Raw genomic sequence first — 19,275 nt, forward strand, 5'->3', positions numbered from 1 at the left:
AGAAGCCCTTTGCCTTCTTTAGTCATTTACCCGCGCTGGGCTCCTCGACACTGTCAGGCTTGGTAGTTTCCGCGTCCTTCATCTCGGCGTCTTCAGTCTTTGCAGGCTCGGCCGCCTTCTTTGACGCCTCCTCTGCCTTCTTCTTGGCTTCAGCTTCAGCGCGCTTCTTTGCTGCTGCCTCCTCTTCAACCTTGAGCCGGGCTTGTCTCTCCTCTTCGAGTTTGTCGTTGTAGCGCTGAATGACTGGACCAGCTGAGAACTTGATCTCGTCCATCTTGGCGATGTACTGAGCCTTGGAGGCATCTTCGCCATCCTCATATAGCCAATCCTAGGAACGTGTTAGTTTGCGAACGGTATAGATGGGGGTTATCAAGCTTACCTCTGTCTTCTCAAGTTTCTCCTTGATCTTCTCCTTCTCCTGCTCATTGGCATATTCGGAATACTTGTCGTCGATGGCGCCTCTCATTTCGTAGATAAATGCCTCGAGCTCGTTCTTCTTGTCTTCTGTATCTGCGACTAGCTTGTCTTCCATGTACATCTGGTTCTCTGCTTCGGCAAATGACGACACACTGGCTTCATCTAGAGAAGCCGTACCAGCCGAAAGAGGCAGTTCTCCTTTGCGCTGCTGTTTCTTGACCTTTCGCGTCTTAGGCTGGGCTTCAGCGTCGCCGTTGGGCTGGTCTGTCTCCATCTTGTCACCTTCCTTGGCTTCTGGTACAGGTTCCTCTACTTCGACATCTTCGACGTAATAGCCGGACTCAACATTCAGAACTCCGTGCAGGTTTAGTCTGGCCTTCAGTTTGCAGATCATGAAATCGTCGTTGGCATCAGCCTTGACGCCCTTGACCGAGAATCTTCCAATCCATGGGTTTGTTTTTCCTGGCAGCTGGTCGGGTTTAGCGTATCTGGCTACGAGGTCGAATGGCTGTTTTCGGTAGAAGGTGAGGATCTTGGTCGACGGCATGACGTTGCCCTTGTTAAAGACAGTCAAGCTGGTGTCCTCATCTGGTATGTCTGGTGATTGCTCCCACACGAACTCAATTGGGTAGTTGACGATGTCGTGGATAGCAAAGTCTCGGACTCGGAAGACGGGCGACAGAATGGCGCAGGCGAAAGCACAACCTCGAGCAATAGCCTCATCTTGGTTGAGGGTGAAAGACAGGGGTTTGCCATAGAACTTGGCGATGGCATCCTTGATGGATGGCACACGAGTGCAGCCACCAACCATCTCTATCGCGTCGATATCCTCAACCTTCAACTTGGCTTCTGCAAGAGCTTGTTCCAGAGGTACTGTGACACGATCAAGCAATGGCTTGACGAACTCTTCTAGCTCCTCTCGCTTCAGTGTGGCTCTGACATCCTTGTCTTCCATCAAAGACTCGATGTTAAGAGGCGCAGCTGAGTTTGCCGACAGAATCTTCTTCAGCTTCTCGACTGCCGCAGCAACACGGAGTTTGGCCTTTGCATTCGTGTTGATATCAACCTTGAATTTCTCCTTGAACTCTTTTCCGAAATGGTCCACAAGTGCCTTATCGAAGTTTCTGCCACCGAAATGTCGGTCGCAGACAGTAGACTTTACAGCCAGCTCGCCCTTGCGAAATTCGACAATAGAACAGGTATAGTCACTATAACCGATATCAACGAACATGACGCGACGAGGCTTAGCGTCGCCTTCTGGTAGATCTGTTTTCGTGATACCCCAGCCGAGAGCGATCGCAGTGTTGTCGTTGATCAACCGAAGCAGTTTGAGGTTGGCCACCTGAGACGCATCAAGCATTGCTCGTCTTTGTGCATCCGTAAACCATGGCGGACAGCTCAGAACAACATCTGAGACGGGCAGCTTCAATTCCTTGCTTGCGGTATCCCGGATCTTGCCAAGGTACATAGCAAGCAGCTGAACTGCTGTGTACCTCTGTTTCTCGCCTCGGTATGTGACTTCGGCGCCGACTTGTCCATTGATATCAATTAGAGGCGCAGTAATGTACTCTTGCTCGATCGCAACTTCGGGGTCGTTTAGTGATCGTCCCACCAGGCGCTTCAGGGAACTGATGGTGTTCTTGAGGTTTGAAATCTCTTGTGTCTTCGCATTCTCGCCGAGGTATCTGCTCTTTGGTCCGAATCCGACCAGCGACGGTGTCTGTCGATTTGAGGTTTCGTTGGTGATCTGTGTTTTGGTTAGCTGAAAGACGGTCGCAAGGCTGTTGTTGTGCTACTCACGATATCAATGCCCTTGTTTCGGGCGACACCGATCTTAGTGCTCTGGCTACCCAGATCTATTCCGACGACTGACATTTTGTATTATTCGTTCTATCGATTGGAGGTGGGCTGGTTCGGAGAAGATTGTCACAATATTTTTTATGATGAAGAGTTTTGACACGTGATTCGGGTGGGATGGGCGGACAATGAGTGGATGTGGAAAGAACAAGACAGATCAATTTGTTTGCAAGACTCAACAATTCTCTAGATAAGAACGAACAACAAGTCGTCGTGTATCAGGTACTCAAAAGATTTCAGAGTGAATGCCAAGCAACGTTGGGTTTCTGCGACAGCAAATGCAGGCGCACCTTGAAGTTTCAAGAACTTTCTACAGGCCGCCTTGCATCAATCCAAAAGGCCACGATTTGCCCGGCGGTCATATGACGTATTGCGCAACAATGAAATGGTTTCTACCAATTCTATGGTTTGTATGGCGTGGTATTCCCAATGGACCTGCTCCAATAATGATACTGAAGCGTGCTGATGCTAAAAATGGTCGTACCGTCCCCTGCAATGCACTGCGTTTTCTCTATCAGCTGGTTCCGGCCGACCGGTGCAACTCTTCGACACGTCTGGGAGTATGGATCGATAGTGCGTCTGAATCGCTCATTTCTGCCAAGTCATCCATGTGACCGTATGCTTCCTTCTCGACGTCCCGATCAGTCTCTGTTCGACCTCTCGAGAGTGAAAGTCTGTGGTGGAGACCAATGCCATATTCTTCGGCGGATGCGAAGCGATTCTCGGCGCTAGAAGTTGGCTGCAAAGTCGAGTGCTGGAGACGGTGCTTTCTTGCTTCGATGGCAGGTTTAAACGTTTCTGGCACAATGTTCAGATCGTCGCCTGCCTCGGCGGCTTGTTCGATGGCCTGTTGGGGCGTAATCTTCGCATTTGCGGCAGCAGCGTCAGCGCGCGGTCCTCCCCAAGTTCGTTGTCCAGCCGTGAAGATGCCGTGAACCATATAGATCCAATTCATGATAGGATTCATCAGAAACATGATTGGATAGAGCACTGGCTTCCATCGACCTAGCTTGAAAGCAAAGTATATCATCATGACCCAGTTTAGTCCGAGAGAAACACCTATGAACTGCCAAGGAAGATTGTCGAAGTACTCGGCTGTGCTGGCGACCGAGATGACCATGACAAGGAAAAGCAAAGCTGTAGTGCGGATGGTGTTCTGCATGAATCGGATCAGGCACAGGAGAGGGTATTTTCGCCAAAGTCGAATATCTGTTAACATGCATACTTCATTTGTGATGAATCCAAGAAACCATCGACGACGTTGTTTGAGCAACGAGTAGAATGTCTGCACGGCTTCGGTCTTGCAAAAGGCGCTTGTGCACATCTGTATCTGGTATCTCTTCTGTGCACCAATCATGAACAGATGTGTAAGCCATCTATCTTCGCCGAGGTGAGTCTTCCCATAGTCGAAGAGGTCCTCACACTGTTCTGCTCGGTCCGAGAAGTAGAAGCGGGCCATGTTTCTGAAGGCTGAGAATCGGAGAATAGTCAAGGCACCTGGCAGGCAAGTGACAGCGCCACAGCCGGACTCGACCGAGCGCTCGTACATTTGACCGTGTATATACTCCATGTCTTGCAAAAGTGTGATGAACGAATTCTTCTGCGTACATGAGGTGATGACACCCGTCATGGCCAACATTTGGCCTGTGCTACCTGGCTTGAGTTCCATCTCATACATGAAGTTCTGGATGCAAACATTGTCCAGAATGCAGTCGGAGTCGATGAATAAGATGAAAAGGTCGTCTTTCTTCTGCAGGTACCGCTTGTAGATCTTGTCGATGAGTCGGAAAGTAGCTTTCTGGCAGTGCCTCTTTCCACCATGAGGAAACCTAGATACCGTGACTCTTGCCCCATTGTAGCAGACATCGATTGACTGAGGGTAGTCTTCGAGGGATATTGGAATTCCGAGCCGACGAAGCAGCTGGAGGTAAAGCTCGTCCACTTCATCTCCATCGAAGGAAACGAAGACGTGAATGCAGGCTGCCGGGTAGTCGCAAGAAACGACAGAATCAAGTGCTTTGAAGAGTGACTCTGGAGGTTCTTTGTAGACTGGCATAGCAACCACGACCTTGGGTGCTGTAATCTCATCTAGCTCGTGCTTGATCTGCTTCTTCCGGCCAAAGGGGTAGACGACGATTCGGTAAACGCAAACGAGCCATGGAATCGTAAGTAGGACGGCGAACGTGAAGAAGGCGAACCATTGAAAGTATGTTTCGACGATGACAGGGAGGAAGCCGCGGGCTTGTCGTGGTAGTGGCAAGGTAACAGCCATGACTGGCAAAAATGCTACTCTGCAGTAGCGGGTCAGCGAGGGCAGCAGAGGCAGCTAGCAGTACCGACTATACCTTAAGATGATGAACAGTAACAGCATGAAGACGACCAGCAACCTTGTCGACCAATGATCTGCCTTTTTGAAGGCCTTGCACAAGCAGTAGCAGAAAGCTGATATCCAGAGAAACCACTCGATGAGTGCACAGATCATGATGGGACCGACGATTGAGATATAGACGATGTCGACGACCCGCCAAGTGGCATGGCTCTGAGCTGAGCCCATGGTGGGCAGTTGTAGAACAATATGCAGCTGACAATGGGTAATGGCTGTATGCAGTAAAGCAAGAATACCACTGTGGTGGAAGCAGTGATTGTATGAATGTTTGCCTTTGTGATAGTCGAGCTCAGATCGAAAGCTGAAACTCTTGATCGATTGTCATCGAGAAGTAATGATGAGCCAGTCACAACTCGCACTTCCGCCACTGCCCTTTGCCGCGACATGGAAAGTGCCATCTTCATGGAGTAGTGCATCGTACCTGCAGCGTTAAATTTCGGAGTGTTGTCAATCATGGCATCCCAGCAAAGGTGAGTCGAAGCGCTAGGTTAGTATGTAGTGGACGCTACAGCTATTGAAGATCAAAGACTCTCACCTTCTCGCCGCATATCCTTAACCACATGGCTTTTATCACAGGCAAGCTGCATATCATCTCGTCGCGTTCCTTCATGCTTGGTCCCGTTCTCACCGCCATCGAAAGCCCAAGCTTCTTCCTGTCAGGAGTGATTACCACGTGTGATTTCTTGAAGTCATGTGCGCATTGATCGCTTCACGGCGCGGCTTCCTGCAGCCATCAAGCAATCTAACAACAACAAAATGTGTCGACCTGATGAATGGCGATGATAAGGTGGCTAAATGCCTGATGAAGTGAAGGCTGGAATAAAATGGGTTGGAAACTTGAAGTGTCCGAGATTGCGGGTCCGAACTCCTAAATAGTCTGTCCACCAGCTCACTGCTCATACCATCACAACCGCAATGACTATTCTGTATTGTTCTTCAATTCGTTCATAATGTGACCTTGTGTAGAACTCCGTCCAAATATATTTTCTACAACCGAAGCAATTTGCTCGGGCCCAGCCGTTCCAAGCCCTTTCTGGTGTCTGACGTGTGACGGCTTCAATCATCACCACTCACAGAGCTTCCGACCTCTGTCCACGCACTTGCTGGCGTCCTAACGCCATCTCCAAAATCACTGAAATCATCATCCGTCATCTCGGCCTCACTGTGGCCAATATGCGCCGTACTTCCCGCTAAGCTTGCATGAGAAGACGGAACATCAGTGTGCAGCTCTTGTTGAGAGATCGGTCTGGGTTGTAGTGGAGTTAGAGACTGGCTCAGCGGCACCTCGCCGGACGAGTCTCTGTCTTGTGCAAGCGTATGCGAAGTTTGACTCGCAGCAGCCGAGAAGTAATCGCTCCTGCGCATCGGATGTTGGGCTTCATCGAGACTCGGTACCGAGTAGTCAGGATCTGGAAAGTCTTCAGTCGTTGGTGTGAGGTCAATCAAACTCTCGGACGCGTGACTGGCAACAGCGTCCATCTCCCTCGATGGCAGATCCATGTTCCAGGCGTTTCGCATCTCTTGTTCATACTGGCTCTCCCAAGGTTCGATTGCCTCCACTGCCCGCGTAGGTCTCTCTTCAGGATTAAGCTGTCTCAGCAATATTGGTGCATCAACACTCTCATGCATCTGTGGGTGTTCGTTCCGAGACCGTACACCGTTACTCTGCTCGAGGTCGACCGCCGTTGAAGCCGCCCAAGGGGTCGCCTCTTGGTTCTGTTCCTGCGCTCTCAGCCTGCCCTCTTCATCGACCATGGAATCAAAGCTGGCTGTTCTGCTTGAGTCTGCAGACGGCCTCCGTTTCTTCCTCCTCTCCTGCAAAGCACGGCCCTTCTCCATGATTTCCTCCCGAGCCTGCCGCCTCCTCTGCTCTGCCTTCTCGTCATCATTCTCATGCATGGACAAGTCCTGCCTTCTTTGCCGCTTTCTCCCATGGATATCGTCACCAATTGACCTAAAAGCAAGGGCGACTTTCTGTGATGACCGCTCGAACCATTCTCGGACCTGAGGATTCTCGTAGGCGGCTATACTTGCAGCGACCAGCACCGAGGCAGCAATGATTACACCTGCATGAGGAGCCATAGTCAGCACGATTGAAGAAGCAAGCAGATATATTGAAGAGAGACACTTGGAGATCTCCGAGCATATCAGAGTTCATCTATCCTTCAGCCGTGCAGCCGGTCTGAAGGCGGCGGGCCTTGGTGATGTAAGGGCATTCCGATAGTGGCATTGCTTACCTTTGGCTAATGGAGTCGGCATTCTCAAGGAGTCGATTGATCCAGGTACTATTTGTACAAATGTGTTACTTCGTGATGTTGACCTCGAAATCCGAGATTCAGAAAGATGGTAGCTATTCTAGCATGGCCTTTCGATCAGGGTTAACTTCCATCATTTGCCTCTTGCGCATTGCAGCAGCCTGCTTGCCCAACTAGCGGGGCATGCGGTGGCGCTGCCGAGGTTTTTGGCACCGGATGGGCCCCTGCAGGCCGCGTCGGTGGCTTGTGGCACCTAAAGAAGCAGGGGCGGGTGTCGATCTCCCTCCCGTGTCACGTCCAAATCTGGGGTTAGAATTTGTTCTGTAGATAAATTACATAACTTATCAATAGCTACGTCTCACTGATCATCAATCAGTATGTCCAGACATACTCGTGTAACTCAGCCTGTATTGCGCTCTCAATGCAGAAACACACAAAAGGCTGGCCCCAGCCTCAGTAGCTACCGGAGGTGCTATGCCACGCAAGGCCCATCTAATACCAGCAGGCCTTCGAGGCGCGCCATAACTGTGACTAGCGACGACGGCAGATACCACTGGTCCGAGCTCACTACAGGCGAAAAGGCTGCGCGAAGTACCCAGCAGTCCTTCAACTTTGTCTTTGTGGCAGCTGGTGCAGTAGGAACAATCTGCGTCGCATATCTGCTGTACCAAGAGCTTTTCGCTGCAGATTCGAAGACCCGTCAATTCAATCGAGCAGTCGACCGCATCAAAGCTGATCCCAAATGCCGCGAGCTCCTTGGCCCCTCGAATCAGATCAAAGCATACGGCGAGCCTACGACGAACAAATGGGCGCGAGCAAGACCGTTGGCGCATACTGTCGAGGTGGATAGATTTGGCACGACTCACTTTAGGATGCATTTCCATATGGAAGGTCCGGAAGCGAGTGGCACTGTTAATATACATATGACGAAGAAGAGCGATGAGTCGGAATTACAATATCGGTTGCTGAGCCTGACGGTGCCTGGGCATGAGACCGTCTATCTGGAGAATGCGGATGCAGCGTCACCAAAGCGAGCCTTGGGAAAGATGTTCGGCGTGCAGTGGAGGTGAAGAGCAACACTTCTAGAAGTCATCATTAGGATTGCAGAAGCAACCTGTCTCGTATGGGGCTATAGATCATCATGAGCCGTCTCGAGGTTCTCAGCAGATATTCCATTATCCGCATCTTCACGACAAGCCATCTGATCAGGTATTCCTGAGACCGATGTGTGAATAACCCTGAGGGACAACCACCAGCACAACCAAAAGCCCACCCCACAACTTTAGCCAGAAGTTTTCTCCAAGATGATTGGGGTTCTGCTTGGAGGTGCGTCCCAAAACAAAAGGCCTCTTGGTTCACTGCAACCATTGCTCCATCCTCGGCAGGAATACCAAGTCGACCACAAGATGAAGCCTCATATCGTCCTCATACCAGGCGCATACCATTCCGGTGATGCCTACGACACCTTCCGGCCATATCTGCACAATCATGGCTACCAGACGACTGCTCTAACTCTACCCTCAATGGGTGCGGAACCACCACTGACTTCACTCAACCCAGAAGTCGGTTACATTCGTGGCAAGATCGTGCCTCTTCTCGACGAAGGCCATGACGTGGTCGTGGTGATGCATTCCTACGCTGGCTTTGCCGGAAGCGCTGCCTTACGTGGCCTATCCACAGCAGAACGCGAAGCAGAAGGACAATCCGGCGGTGTTGTGTCTCTCGTCTACCTAGCAGCTTGGATGCTTGATGAAGGCAAAGCAATCCGTGGTTCAGGCGGCGCAAGTGGCGGAAAGCTGGGCTCATCTGTCATGCGGGAGGAGGTACGTTTGTTCGGCTGAATCTTGCCTCCGCTGACACTATCAGGACAATCGTCTCTACCACCTCGATCCTGTGAATGCGTTCTATCAGGATGTCGATCCTGAGCTGGCAGCTCTTTGTGCCTCGCGGCTCAAGCACCATAGCCTGCCTATGTTCTACATTCCTCAACCATATGCTGCTTGGAAGCACATACCGACGACATATCTGCTATGCACTGAAGATCGGACAATCGTCTATGAGAGACAGCTCAAGCTGATTGAGGATGCGACCGTGCCAATCCAGACGTTCACCTGTAATGCCGGCCATTCGCCATTCCTGAGTCAGCCAGAACTTACAGCGAAAGTTATCCGCCATGCAGCAGGGGAAGGTATCGAGGTCTCATGACTAGATGAATGACAATGCAATGTCTCACAGTTCTTTCACGTCGTTCCTAGCCGCGATCTTCCCAAAATATATCCGCTGAGCTTCATCAATAATATCCTTCACATCCGAAGCCGGCAACTTCTCCTTCCGATCATAAGTGTACAGCCCATTCGTCTCTTGCTCAATATCGGTTCTGCAAAGTTATCAGTATCATCCCTAGCATTTAAGCCCAACTCAACTTACAACTGAGTATACACAAACCCAGAGCAATGACCCCCCTCAACCACACCCAGCATCAACCTCCTCACCCGCGCAAGCAAATCCTTAGCATCACTCGCAGTCGTATAACCCCACTCCCCCTCCACAGACTTCTCACCCTGCCGCACCGCAATATTCACACCCCCGAACTCAGTACACATCACCGGCGCACCTTCACGATGCGCCGTGCCGCCAACGAACATATCCCGATTGGCTTTCGGTTTCAGGATGCCTTCTAGGGTGTGGCAGACCCGCGCGAGTTCTGGGCCGTCGCTGTAGTCGTGGAAGGTGGTTAGGTCGGTGGTGACGTGTTCCCAGCCGCAGTTGTCGTTTATGGGGCGCGTGGAGTCGAGGGTTTTGGTTGTGTAGTAGAGGGAGCGGATGTGGTTTTGTTCGGTGGGGGAGGATTTTAGGGCGGTGTAGCCCCATGTCTCGTTGACGGGTGTCCATGTCACAATGCAAGGGTGGTTGATGTCCCGTTTCACGGCCTCCGTCCATTCTTGGTTGAAACGCTCGACGTACTGGTTGCTGAATTCGTAGCCGTTGGCCATTTCGCCCCAGACGAGGTAGCCGAGTTTGTCTGCCCAGTATAGGAATAGCGGGTCTTCTACTTTCTGGTGCTTGCGACAGCCGTTGAAGCCCATTTTCTTCGAGAGGATGATGTCTTCCTTGCAGCTGTTTGCGTTTGGTGGCGTCATGTTTGTGGCTGGCCAGTAGCCTTGGTCGAGTACGAGGGCCGAGAAATATGGTCGGCCGTTGAGACGGAAGGTGCCGTCTCCGGAAGTCCAGTCTAAGGAGCGCATGCCAGTGGAAGTCTTGACTTCGTCAAGAACCTCGCCGGTCTCATCTGACACTAGGGTAATTATGAGTTCGTACAGCAAAGGGTGTTCGGGGGACCAGAGGGCCAGACCATCCCGCCAACACGACTGGTCGGTAAGTGCGTGTGCTTCCTTGAACGAGCTCGGTAGCTTCTCTTGCTGCTCAGCAGTTAACCGCAATCCAAGTGTTAGCCTGGCGGTTTCCTTCTCAGGATCGATCTTCGTCGTCTCACTTTTGGCAACCGTTTCACCAGCCAGACTTGCGCCGATGGTAACAGAACAACGCTGGCTCTTCCGGCGAGCTAGAACAGCGATCTCAGCATGCAGCACGCCGGACTCGATATCGTTGGATCTGAGTATGGTACCATGACTACTATCAGCGATTCGCACGATGGGGACGACATCCTCCAACCAGACCGACTGCCAAATACCCGTTGACGGGGTATAGAAGATCCCTTCTGGCTTTGCAGCCCAATACTGCTTACCTCGAGGCTGAGTCAAGTCGGTGGCGGCATCCCACACCCGCACTGTCAACGTCGTGGGCTCCCGCTCATCGAGCTTGCCAGTGACATCAAACTCAAATGGTACATGACCACCACGGTGAGATCCAAGGAACTCGCCATTGAGCCAGACAGTCGCCTCGTAATCAACGGCACCGAACCTAAGGATAGTTCGATATTGCGTGTCATCGAACTGCAGTGCCGTGTTCGCAAAAAGCACCTTCTGATACCAGACAATTTGGTGTGCTTCTTGCTCGTTGATACCCGAAGCCGGTGTCTGGTACACGAACGGAACATTGATGGTACGCTTCTTCTCTTTGGGAATACGTTTCCATTTCTCGCACCACTCTTCTCGTAGACCTACGTCTTCGTCATCGAATGCGAAGTCCCATTCTCCATCCAGGGACCTCCATTTGGGGTCGACACGCTCGAAGTCAGGTCGAGGGTATTGGTGCCCGGATTCCTTTTCCGTCATGATGTGAGGTGGGACGCTTGGGTCGTAAGCAAGCCTGGCAGTTGACGGAATAAGTCAAGCTCTGGGCAGGGTCGGGAAACAGAGACGACGTCAGCGGCGGGACTGGCTGCGGGACATGAGTCTAGCGTGCGCGACCGGTCGCTCCTGTCCCCCTTATTCCACTTCATGCCTGGGAGCCTGAGAATCTGAACTGGTTTGTTGCAATATCGCTTCGACACGTTATCTTGATGTTTGCTTGTACCGTTGTATGCCACTATTGTTGTCAGGTATTCATGCAGACCTACTGCCACTGAAGTTGTCGCCACATATCGACATCGCGCTACACGCGGCATATTGTGAACAGCTTGCGAGGCGCGAGCCATCGTAGACCGGCGTGGTATCGACCCGAATCATCTCGGCTGCCCTCCTCCTCGGCCCCTGCCTTCCCTTCTATCTCTGCCATCTTCCAAGACCTCAAGAACCACACACTGCTTGCCGCAAGGATGAACATGAAGCCAACGAAGATCTGAGCCGAGCGATAACCCGACGCAGCCACAAGCTCCAGTCCGATCGGCTCGGCAAATGTGGTCGGCGCCACGAGGGATATACAGATGACACCAAATGCTGTTGGTAGTCTTTGCAACCCGACAACTTCTGCAGTGACAGCCGCGACCGTTCCCCAGAAATTGCCAGCCCCTAAACCTGCGAACAGTGCAAAGACTAAGAGAAGCCCGTAACTTTGTGCTGGCACCCAGAGAGTTAGGCAAAAGATCCCACAGGACAAAGTCACGAACATGGCCACATTGATGCGACCCCAGCGATCGCTCAAATATCCAATCAGAGGCCTGCACACACCGAGTCCGACGTTGAGGACAGCGCCCACGACTGAACCTTGACTTTGAGTCAAGCCGATTGTCGTTGCATAGTGAGGCAGAGAGTACAGCAGGACGATATATCCTAGCTCTGACAAAAAACCCCAGATGATGACAAGGACCACTTCGATATGACCAAATTCGCGCCAGTCGAGGTAGTCCTGCTTCGGTTTAACCATCTTGTTTCGGTCTCTAATTAGGGCAGCGCAAACCGCATTGACAGCGAGTGAGCAAAGTGCGAGCAGTCGGTAAGTCCAGTTCAAGCCCAGCTTTCGAGCTGCAACACCTGCAATGAGATTGTATGCCACGCCCCCAAGACCTGCTCCGGAACTAGCGATTCCGACGGCCAACGACCTCTTTTTTGAGAACCACTGTGGAAGAACAGCTGTTGCGGGGATATACAGGAAACCCATCCCGATACCGAAGCAGACACCTTGACTCAAGAAGAGCTGCCATATCTGGTCTGCAAAGGACGCGGCAAACAGAGCAGCGAACACGAATACGGTTCCAATCGCTAGGGTGATCTTGGTACCAAACCTTCGCATCGACCACGCTACAGCAGGCGAGCAGAGAAGTGATTGTGAGATCGAAAGGCCGCCTATCAAGGCGAACTCAAACTGTGTTGTGCCTGGGAAGGTTGAGTTTTCAAGATAGTGCGAGAGAAAGATTGCCCACGCCTGTAAGAGTCAGCATTCGCCTCCACTCATATCGCCATGTTTTCTTACGCTGTTGATGCCCCATGTATGCGCGTTTATGAAGAATACACAAGCCGCACAGATCCAACCATAGCCCCCATCCGGAGGAACATCTTCTCTGGAGACGACGTTCACAGCTTCTTGGCCTGGCTCTGCAAGCTCCAGAGCAGTGCGTTCGTCATTCACAGCGGTCCCAGAGGTGCGGCTGTCAAATCTTTGTAAAGCATCTCGATCGATTTTATGAGACTCCATAATGGTGGTTTCTCGTGCCGCAGCTGTTTTGCTTTTTGCACGAAGTCATTGAGGATTTTCAGAATATATGGATGACGTGAAGCAAGTTTCCCGCCATGCATATGCCGTTCATCTCCGCTACGCCGAGGCCGTTGTGTGCTACGACAGCATGTCGACAAGGCGTTTCTTGTCAGCATCATTCCATATTGGATGAGTACATGCAGTTCCAGAACTATCTCTGCAGCTGCTTACATGCGGTGCGTGAGGTGCGCCCTTCGCAGCAGTCTTGGCACTGCCGTCACATGACTCCAACAAGTCGACCATATTATTAATTCGAGCTCTGACTGGACTGCAGCATTTACATTCGACATCGAATTTACTCGTGCGTTGGTCTCAATACCAGCAGGGCCCAGGGGCCACAACGAATTATAGCACATGGTAAGTCCGTGGGCGGTACTGCCGGCGATGCCGAAGCACAAGACCACTGTCCTTTCCAACAATGTTGTATCAATGTGATATCGAAAGTTATGGAGGCTTGCCCTACCAGTATGGGAAGCCGGACTTTGGATGAGACCTTACCGAGAAGCACCTTGAATACGAGAGGAAGGAAAGCTCGAGATCCAGCTTTGGCTCCACGATCGCGAGCCACTCTATCTGATTGGCTCTTCTTCTAGTCCCTTGTTTGCGCTAACCTTTGCTCGTTCTCTCTTCTGCTTCTGGCCAGACATGCATGCATCGAACTGATATAAAGGTAGAAGATGGCCACCGGAACGATAATATTCGAGCAGAAGCAGAAGGCCGAGCAATTTCCTACAGAGGAGCAAGCCTGGAATACGTACAACACCCTCTCCATCACAGTGTTTGCTGATCGAACTCGACCAACATGAGCAAACTCCTCGTTGTTTTCGGCGCTACAGGCCAGCAGGGTGGGTCGGTTATCAACCATGTTCTCAGTGACCCAGAACTGTCCAAGCAATACACTATCCGAGCAGTCTCACGCGATACGACATCGCAATCCTCAAAGCAGCTTGCAGCCAAAGGTGTGGAAGTCGTTGCAGCCGACCCCAATGACACAGCAACATTGAGACCAGCACTTCATGGCGCCCACACAGTGTTCGCAATGACATTTCCAGATCCCAAAGATATCAAGCCCTCCGAGGTCAATCAAGGACGAGCCATTGTTGATGCTGCTGTGGCCGAGGAGGCAAAGTACTTCATCTTCAGCACCCTACCGTGGGTCAGCAAGATCTCAGATGGAAAATATACCAAAGTCCAAGGCTTCGACGCCAAGGCGGAGGTCGAGGAGTACATCCGTCAGCGACCCATTCGAAGTGCATTCTTCGCTCCAGGTTCATTTATGCAAAATTACCACAGCGTTATGAAGCCGCGAAAGATGCCTGATGGGACATATTCGATCGCTCGACATACTAAGCCCGAAACCCAGTTGCCGATGATTGACACTGTCGGTGATACAGGCAAGTTCGTTGGCGCAGTCCTCGCCAACCCGGACAAGTACGAGGGCAAGACGTTCTGTGCTGCCACGAAGCTGTACACCATGGAGGAGCAGGCTGAAATCCTGAGCAAACACACGGGGAAGACAGTGGTGTACAAGCAGCTGCCCGAGGATGTTTTCAGATCGTTCATGCCAAAGGTTCCCTACACTGATGTTCTGATTGAGATGATGTCCTACCAGCAGGATTTTGGGTACTATGGTGCTGAGACTGAGAGTTTGGTTGCTTGGGCTGGAGAAAATGCTAGAGGGAAGTTGACCACTTTCGAGGAGTACCTTGAGAAAAACCCTTTGAGTCTGGATTAGAGGCGTACAAATACATCGTGAGAGGTAGTGTTTCTGTCTGGGAGTCCTAGGGCTGTGTCTGCCGTGTTCTGTATTTCGGTCATAGCACTAGTCTGTATCGGTGTCTACCTTTCTCCGTGGCATATGGCTCTGATATGAAATATTACTCCTCGAGTATATGAGATTCTCTACGTCGCGCGCAGCATGCTTTGCTCAATGCTGCTAGAGGAGCAGTACAAGCAACGCAATTGCTACGAACAACAAACAGTACGTTGGAGCACGAGCAACCATTACGGGCACGCTTAAAAGCTGTACCGTGCACTTCGAGGTGGCGATTAGTCGTGATGTAGTGGCTCCACGCTAGGCAGATCCGTCTGCCGAAAGTGACCCTGCATGGATTTAGGGTCGATCGAGCTCACGTTTTGCCTATTCTTCTGAATCTTATGATGCGCCTGGAAGATTTCGAGGTGGAAGAGACACCACGCAAGCACCAAATGACCATCCGCTCATGAAACTCAGCCAGACACGCGTTGTGCGGCTACCCATGTCCTACAACCCGGCAGCAGTTCTAGGAATGGAGCCTGTGTTCAAATTAGCTTTCGAGTTGTCCAGACTTGGTGTCCAGCGAATCATGGCAGACCGTTGGAACAGATCAACATCAACAGCCACATCGAATTTTGGCATGCCGATTTTTGATGGTTCTCACATCTATGATACCCATCTCATCGTCCCACCTGTTACTGACTGAGTTGAACTGACAACATTGAATGCATGCGACTATAACACAATCTAGGCATGCTAATATTGTTGTCGAGTGTACCAACCAGATGACGGCCGAGGTAGAGACACCGAAAGGTTTCAGACAACGCCTCCGGCTTCGCGAGTTATCAAAGTATTACTGCGCGGCATCACCTATCGCTGGACAGAAATTGCGCGACGAACAATGGACAGACCAATCATTCGATTCAAGTGCTAGTTTCGTCCCTCTACACCCACGTCTTTCGCACGACGGCACTCTTACTGCGCTTGCACAATTGGCAGCACTGAAGTTGCGATGTCAGCGATCCATCATCTCAATCATTGATGACTCTTGGCAGCACGTTATCGCAGAAGCAACTCAATCGATTTCTACCGAAGATGTTACTGACCACGCCGCGAACGACGGTCTCATTTTCGGTGCACAGTCGCTGCCTGTCAATTACGGCATATGTCCCGCGACATTGGATGCCTTCCTTGATGAACGCCAGATTACACTCGACGACCCCAACAATACTGTAAATCGAGATCACCTAGTAATCGCCGATCTTCTCAAAGAGAGTCGAACTCGTGGTGCACCTGCGCTGAGAGATCTACCCCCAGTTCTGCGGTACTACGTGGAGGTACCCCTACGAACAGACTCAGGATATTTGCTTGGGTCTATATGTGTTATTGATCCTTCGGTGCGTCGAGCTGGCCCGAAAGATATCAAGGCTCTGCAGGAGGTAGGCAAGCTTGTTTGTGAGCATCTCGAGCTGACGAGGATGAAAGAAGATCATCGCAGAGCTGCACGGCTATTAGAAGGACTGTCGCACTTCATACAGGGTAAGGAGAGCATTTCAGAGTGGTCAAAAGTCACTCCGGGTCAAGACAACATACCCAATGTCTATCCACAGCGAGGTCGTCTGTCCATTGGAACCATGTCCTCTGTGGGTACTGGCGAGCGAGCTACAGAGACAGCTTCTGTTTCTGCTGCAGATTCAGCTCCACTCAGCAAACAAGAATCTGACGCTACAGTGACTGCGACGACACCAGGGACATCTGGGTGGACACCACCAGCTGGCCCACCGACCAGCTCGATGGGCACCGATGTCGAAATAGGTTTTGATCCGTTGCCGAGTCAAGAGTCTAGTGACGACTTGTCAACGGCAACCTTGGCCTCTGTGAAGGTGAGGCAGGCATTTTCCAGGGCAAGCAACCTGATACGAGAGAGCCTCGATCTCGACGCAACATGTTTCTTGGAGGTACCTCAGAATGAGCGGTTCAAAAATCCCAAGGAGCGGAAGAAGGCCTCTCAGTTGAGCAGTGGGGACGACTCCGTATCGACATCCACGAGCGAAAGCGATACCTTGACAGATTCGTCAGGCGACTTCACGCCTAAAGACCAAGAGCGACCGGACGGAGACGAAATCGCAACACCTAGAAATGTGCTATGCCACCGTCTAGGCTTTGCAACTAGAACCAAGTCGAGTCTTGCTGGTAGCTCCACAACCAAACCGTATCTCACGATATCCGCCACATTACTCAATAGCTTGACAGCGAAGTATCCTCGTGGCCATATCTTCCATTTCGACGCGGCTGGCAGCATTTCTTCAGGCGATGATAGCCAAGGTCAGCAGCAGCAAAGGAAGACGAGGAAGGAGAAGCTGTCTGCCCGTCTGTTCCGTCTCTTCCCGTCGGCGAAAAGTCTCATCTTCTATCCCATGTACGACAACGACAAGCAGCAGATATATTCAGGTTTCCTCGGCTGGACTACGGACCAGACGAGGGCCCTCCAAAAGCACGAGATCGTGTTCGTGTCTGGCTTTGCTAACAGCATTATGTGTGAAGTAATGCGATTGGAGGCGATGGCAACCGACAAGGCCAAGTCAGACTTCATCTCGTCCATTAGTCACGAGCTTCGCTCTCCACTTCATGGTATATTGGCTGCTGCACAATTGCTGTCCGAATCCAAGATATATCCCAAACAGGCGGAGTTCATACAAATGGTTGATACATGTGCTCGGACACTGTTGGACATCATGAATCATTTACTCGATCATGCAAAGATTAACCACTTCGCGGGCCAACAAACGCGCAAAGCGAGGCCGAAAATAGGAGCAAGGGCTGACTCGAAGACCTACTCCCTGGTGACCAGCATGAATCTGTTGTCCGTGGTCGAAGAAACGACTGCAAGCATGGCGGCCAGCAGCAACCAAATGCTTCGACAAGGTGGACCGTCCACAACCGGGGTGACTCCTCTCGGCATTGTCTCAACTGGTAGGCAGGCATCTGCCTCCGTTCCAATTATACTCAATGTTGCGCCTAACAAGCATTGGACTTTCGACTCCGAAGCCGGCTCCTGGCGGCGAATTATCATGAACTTGATCGGCAACTCTATGAAGTACACGCAACAGGGCCATATCAAGGTTACTCTGCATTTCTCACAACAACAGAAGACCGGCAAGGCCATTGCTGAGTTGAAGGTCGTGGATACCGGGCAAGGTATTTCTGAAGAGTATCTCAAGCACCGTCTCTACACGGCATTTGCTCAGGAAAACAACTTATCTGTTGGTGCTGGACTTGGCCTCAGCCTGGTTCAGAAGATGGTAGCATCGCTCCAGGGTGAAATCAAAGTCCACAGCGAAGTCGGCACAGGGACTGAGATTCTCGTCCGAGTTCCTCTCACCCAAGCTGAGCCGTCTGAAGTACAAGTACCAGCATTCGAAGAATACCAAGGCTTGATGGATCTCGCTAAGAACAAAACCTTCACCTTTTCTGGGTTCAATGAGCGGCCGTCGATCCATGAGCCGCCTACGGGGATACCGCATCCACATTCTAGGGCATTGTTGACTATGAAAGACTCATTGACGGCCACCCTGACCAGCTGGTGCCATATGCGTCTAGGGTCCACCAACGCAGACATATGCATAGTCGAAGAATCATACCTCGAAACAGAGCTCGAGACATTCGATCGGCACGGTAAAAATCTCCTCGTTGTAGGCCTAGACGGCCGAGGCACAACATCAGACAGGATCACAAACGCGAACTTCGTCTACCTTCTGCCGCCCGTCGGCCCAATACGAATGGCACATGCATTGAAATCTCTACTCGCAGTGCAGGAGGACATATCATCACCATCACCATTACATGACCACGCCACGCCCTTCCAACAAGACAAGGACAAATCAGTGGGCGCCCACCATAGAGCTACACCCAGTTACTTCGACCAACAAGACAAAGACACACGATCCTCAACGCCCGAGCAGCACGCTCCCGCTGCATCCAACATAAGCACCAACCACCCCCTCATCCATCCATCAAACACACCCGACCACGCCACACCCACCGCTCCCAAACCAGGCCCAACCCCCACCAAAGAAGCAATCCTCCTAGTCGACGACAACGAAATCAACCTCCGCATCCTAGTAGCCTGCATAACCCGCCTAAAACGCACCAACATCAGCCACCTAACCGCCACAAACGGCCGCGACGCCCTAGAGAAATACATCTCCGCTACAGAATCCGGCGTGCGCATTTCCGTAGTATTCATGGATATCAGCATGCCGATCATGGATGGATTTGCCGCAACACGGGAGATTCGTGCGTTTGAGCGGAAAATAGGCATGAGACGGAGACTGAGGAGTAAGATCGTGGCGTTGACGGGGTTGGCGAGTGCGGAGGCGCAGCATGAGATTGAGAATTGTGGGTGTGATTTGTATTTGAGGAAGCCGGTGAATTTGAAGACTGTTAGGGAGGTGTTGAGTAGTGAGGAGATGGGGGAGGGGAAGGGGAAGAGTTGAGTTCGTGATAGATAC

At 51.5% G+C, this 19,275-nt stretch overlaps 9 protein-coding genes across 9 annotated transcripts; 4 read left to right on the forward strand and 5 right to left on the reverse strand.

Annotated features, from left to right (window-relative positions):
• Positions 1-22: 22 nt before the first annotated feature.
• Positions 23-2,292, reverse strand: SSE1 (adenyl-nucleotide exchange factor sse1; the record flags this gene model as incomplete). The annotated part of the gene is made up of 3 exons (XM_064872176.1): positions 23-328; positions 380-2,164; positions 2,218-2,292. 3 exons carry the CDS (start codon positions 2,290-2,292, stop codon positions 23-25), a joined length of 2,166 nt encoding a protein of 721 aa, XP_064732556.1.
• A 496-nt stretch (positions 2,293-2,788) lies between these two features.
• PMZ80_003749 (uncharacterized protein) lies at positions 2,789-4,828 on the reverse strand (the record flags this gene model as incomplete). The annotated part of the gene is made up of 2 exons (XM_064872177.1): positions 2,789-4,565; positions 4,620-4,828. The coding sequence occupies 2 exons, from the start codon at positions 4,826-4,828 to the stop codon at positions 2,789-2,791; spliced, it is 1,986 nt and encodes a 661-aa protein (XP_064732557.1).
• An 888-nt stretch (positions 4,829-5,716) lies between these two features.
• Positions 5,717-6,742, reverse strand: PMZ80_003750 (uncharacterized protein; the record flags this gene model as incomplete). The annotated part of the gene is made up of 1 exon (XM_064872178.1): positions 5,717-6,742. The coding sequence occupies one exon, from the start codon at positions 6,740-6,742 to the stop codon at positions 5,717-5,719; it is 1,026 nt and encodes a 341-aa protein (XP_064732558.1).
• A 550-nt stretch (positions 6,743-7,292) lies between these two features.
• On the forward strand, positions 7,293-7,985 carry TIM21 (mitochondrial import inner membrane translocase subunit tim21; the record flags this gene model as incomplete). The annotated part of the gene is made up of 1 exon (XM_064872179.1): positions 7,293-7,985. The coding sequence occupies one exon, from the start codon at positions 7,293-7,295 to the stop codon at positions 7,983-7,985; it is 693 nt and encodes a 230-aa protein (XP_064732559.1).
• A 234-nt stretch (positions 7,986-8,219) lies between these two features.
• PMZ80_003752 (uncharacterized protein) lies at positions 8,220-9,120 on the forward strand (the record flags this gene model as incomplete). Its single annotated transcript, XM_064872180.1, has 3 exons — positions 8,220-8,228; positions 8,301-8,738; positions 8,782-9,120. 3 exons carry the CDS (start codon positions 8,220-8,222, stop codon positions 9,118-9,120), a joined length of 786 nt encoding a protein of 261 aa, XP_064732560.1.
• Positions 9,121-9,144: 24 nt separating this feature from the next.
• PMZ80_003753 (uncharacterized protein) lies at positions 9,145-11,150 on the reverse strand (the record flags this gene model as incomplete). The annotated part of the gene is made up of 2 exons (XM_064872181.1): positions 9,145-9,292; positions 9,343-11,150. 2 exons carry the CDS (start codon positions 11,148-11,150, stop codon positions 9,145-9,147), a joined length of 1,956 nt encoding a protein of 651 aa, XP_064732561.1.
• A 319-nt stretch (positions 11,151-11,469) lies between these two features.
• On the reverse strand, positions 11,470-12,948 carry PMZ80_003754 (uncharacterized protein; the record flags this gene model as incomplete). The annotated part of the gene is made up of 2 exons (XM_064872182.1): positions 11,470-12,678; positions 12,727-12,948. 2 exons carry the CDS (start codon positions 12,946-12,948, stop codon positions 11,470-11,472), a joined length of 1,431 nt encoding a protein of 476 aa, XP_064732562.1.
• An 862-nt stretch (positions 12,949-13,810) lies between these two features.
• Positions 13,811-14,743, forward strand: PMZ80_003755 (uncharacterized protein; the record flags this gene model as incomplete). The annotated part of the gene is made up of 1 exon (XM_064872183.1): positions 13,811-14,743. The coding sequence occupies one exon, from the start codon at positions 13,811-13,813 to the stop codon at positions 14,741-14,743; it is 933 nt and encodes a 310-aa protein (XP_064732563.1).
• Positions 14,744-15,549: 806 nt separating this feature from the next.
• PMZ80_003756 (uncharacterized protein) lies at positions 15,550-19,260 on the forward strand (the record flags this gene model as incomplete). The annotated part of the gene is made up of 1 exon (XM_064872184.1): positions 15,550-19,260. The coding sequence occupies one exon, from the start codon at positions 15,550-15,552 to the stop codon at positions 19,258-19,260; it is 3,711 nt and encodes a 1,236-aa protein (XP_064732564.1).
• Positions 19,261-19,275: the final 15 nt, after the last annotated feature.

This window comes from Knufia obscura, assembly GCF_036327395.1.
Source record: "Knufia obscura strain CCFEE 5817 isolate CBS 148926 chromosome Unknown scaffold_3, whole genome shotgun sequence".
NCBI lineage: Eukaryota > Fungi > Ascomycota > Eurotiomycetes > Chaetothyriales > Trichomeriaceae > Knufia > Knufia obscura.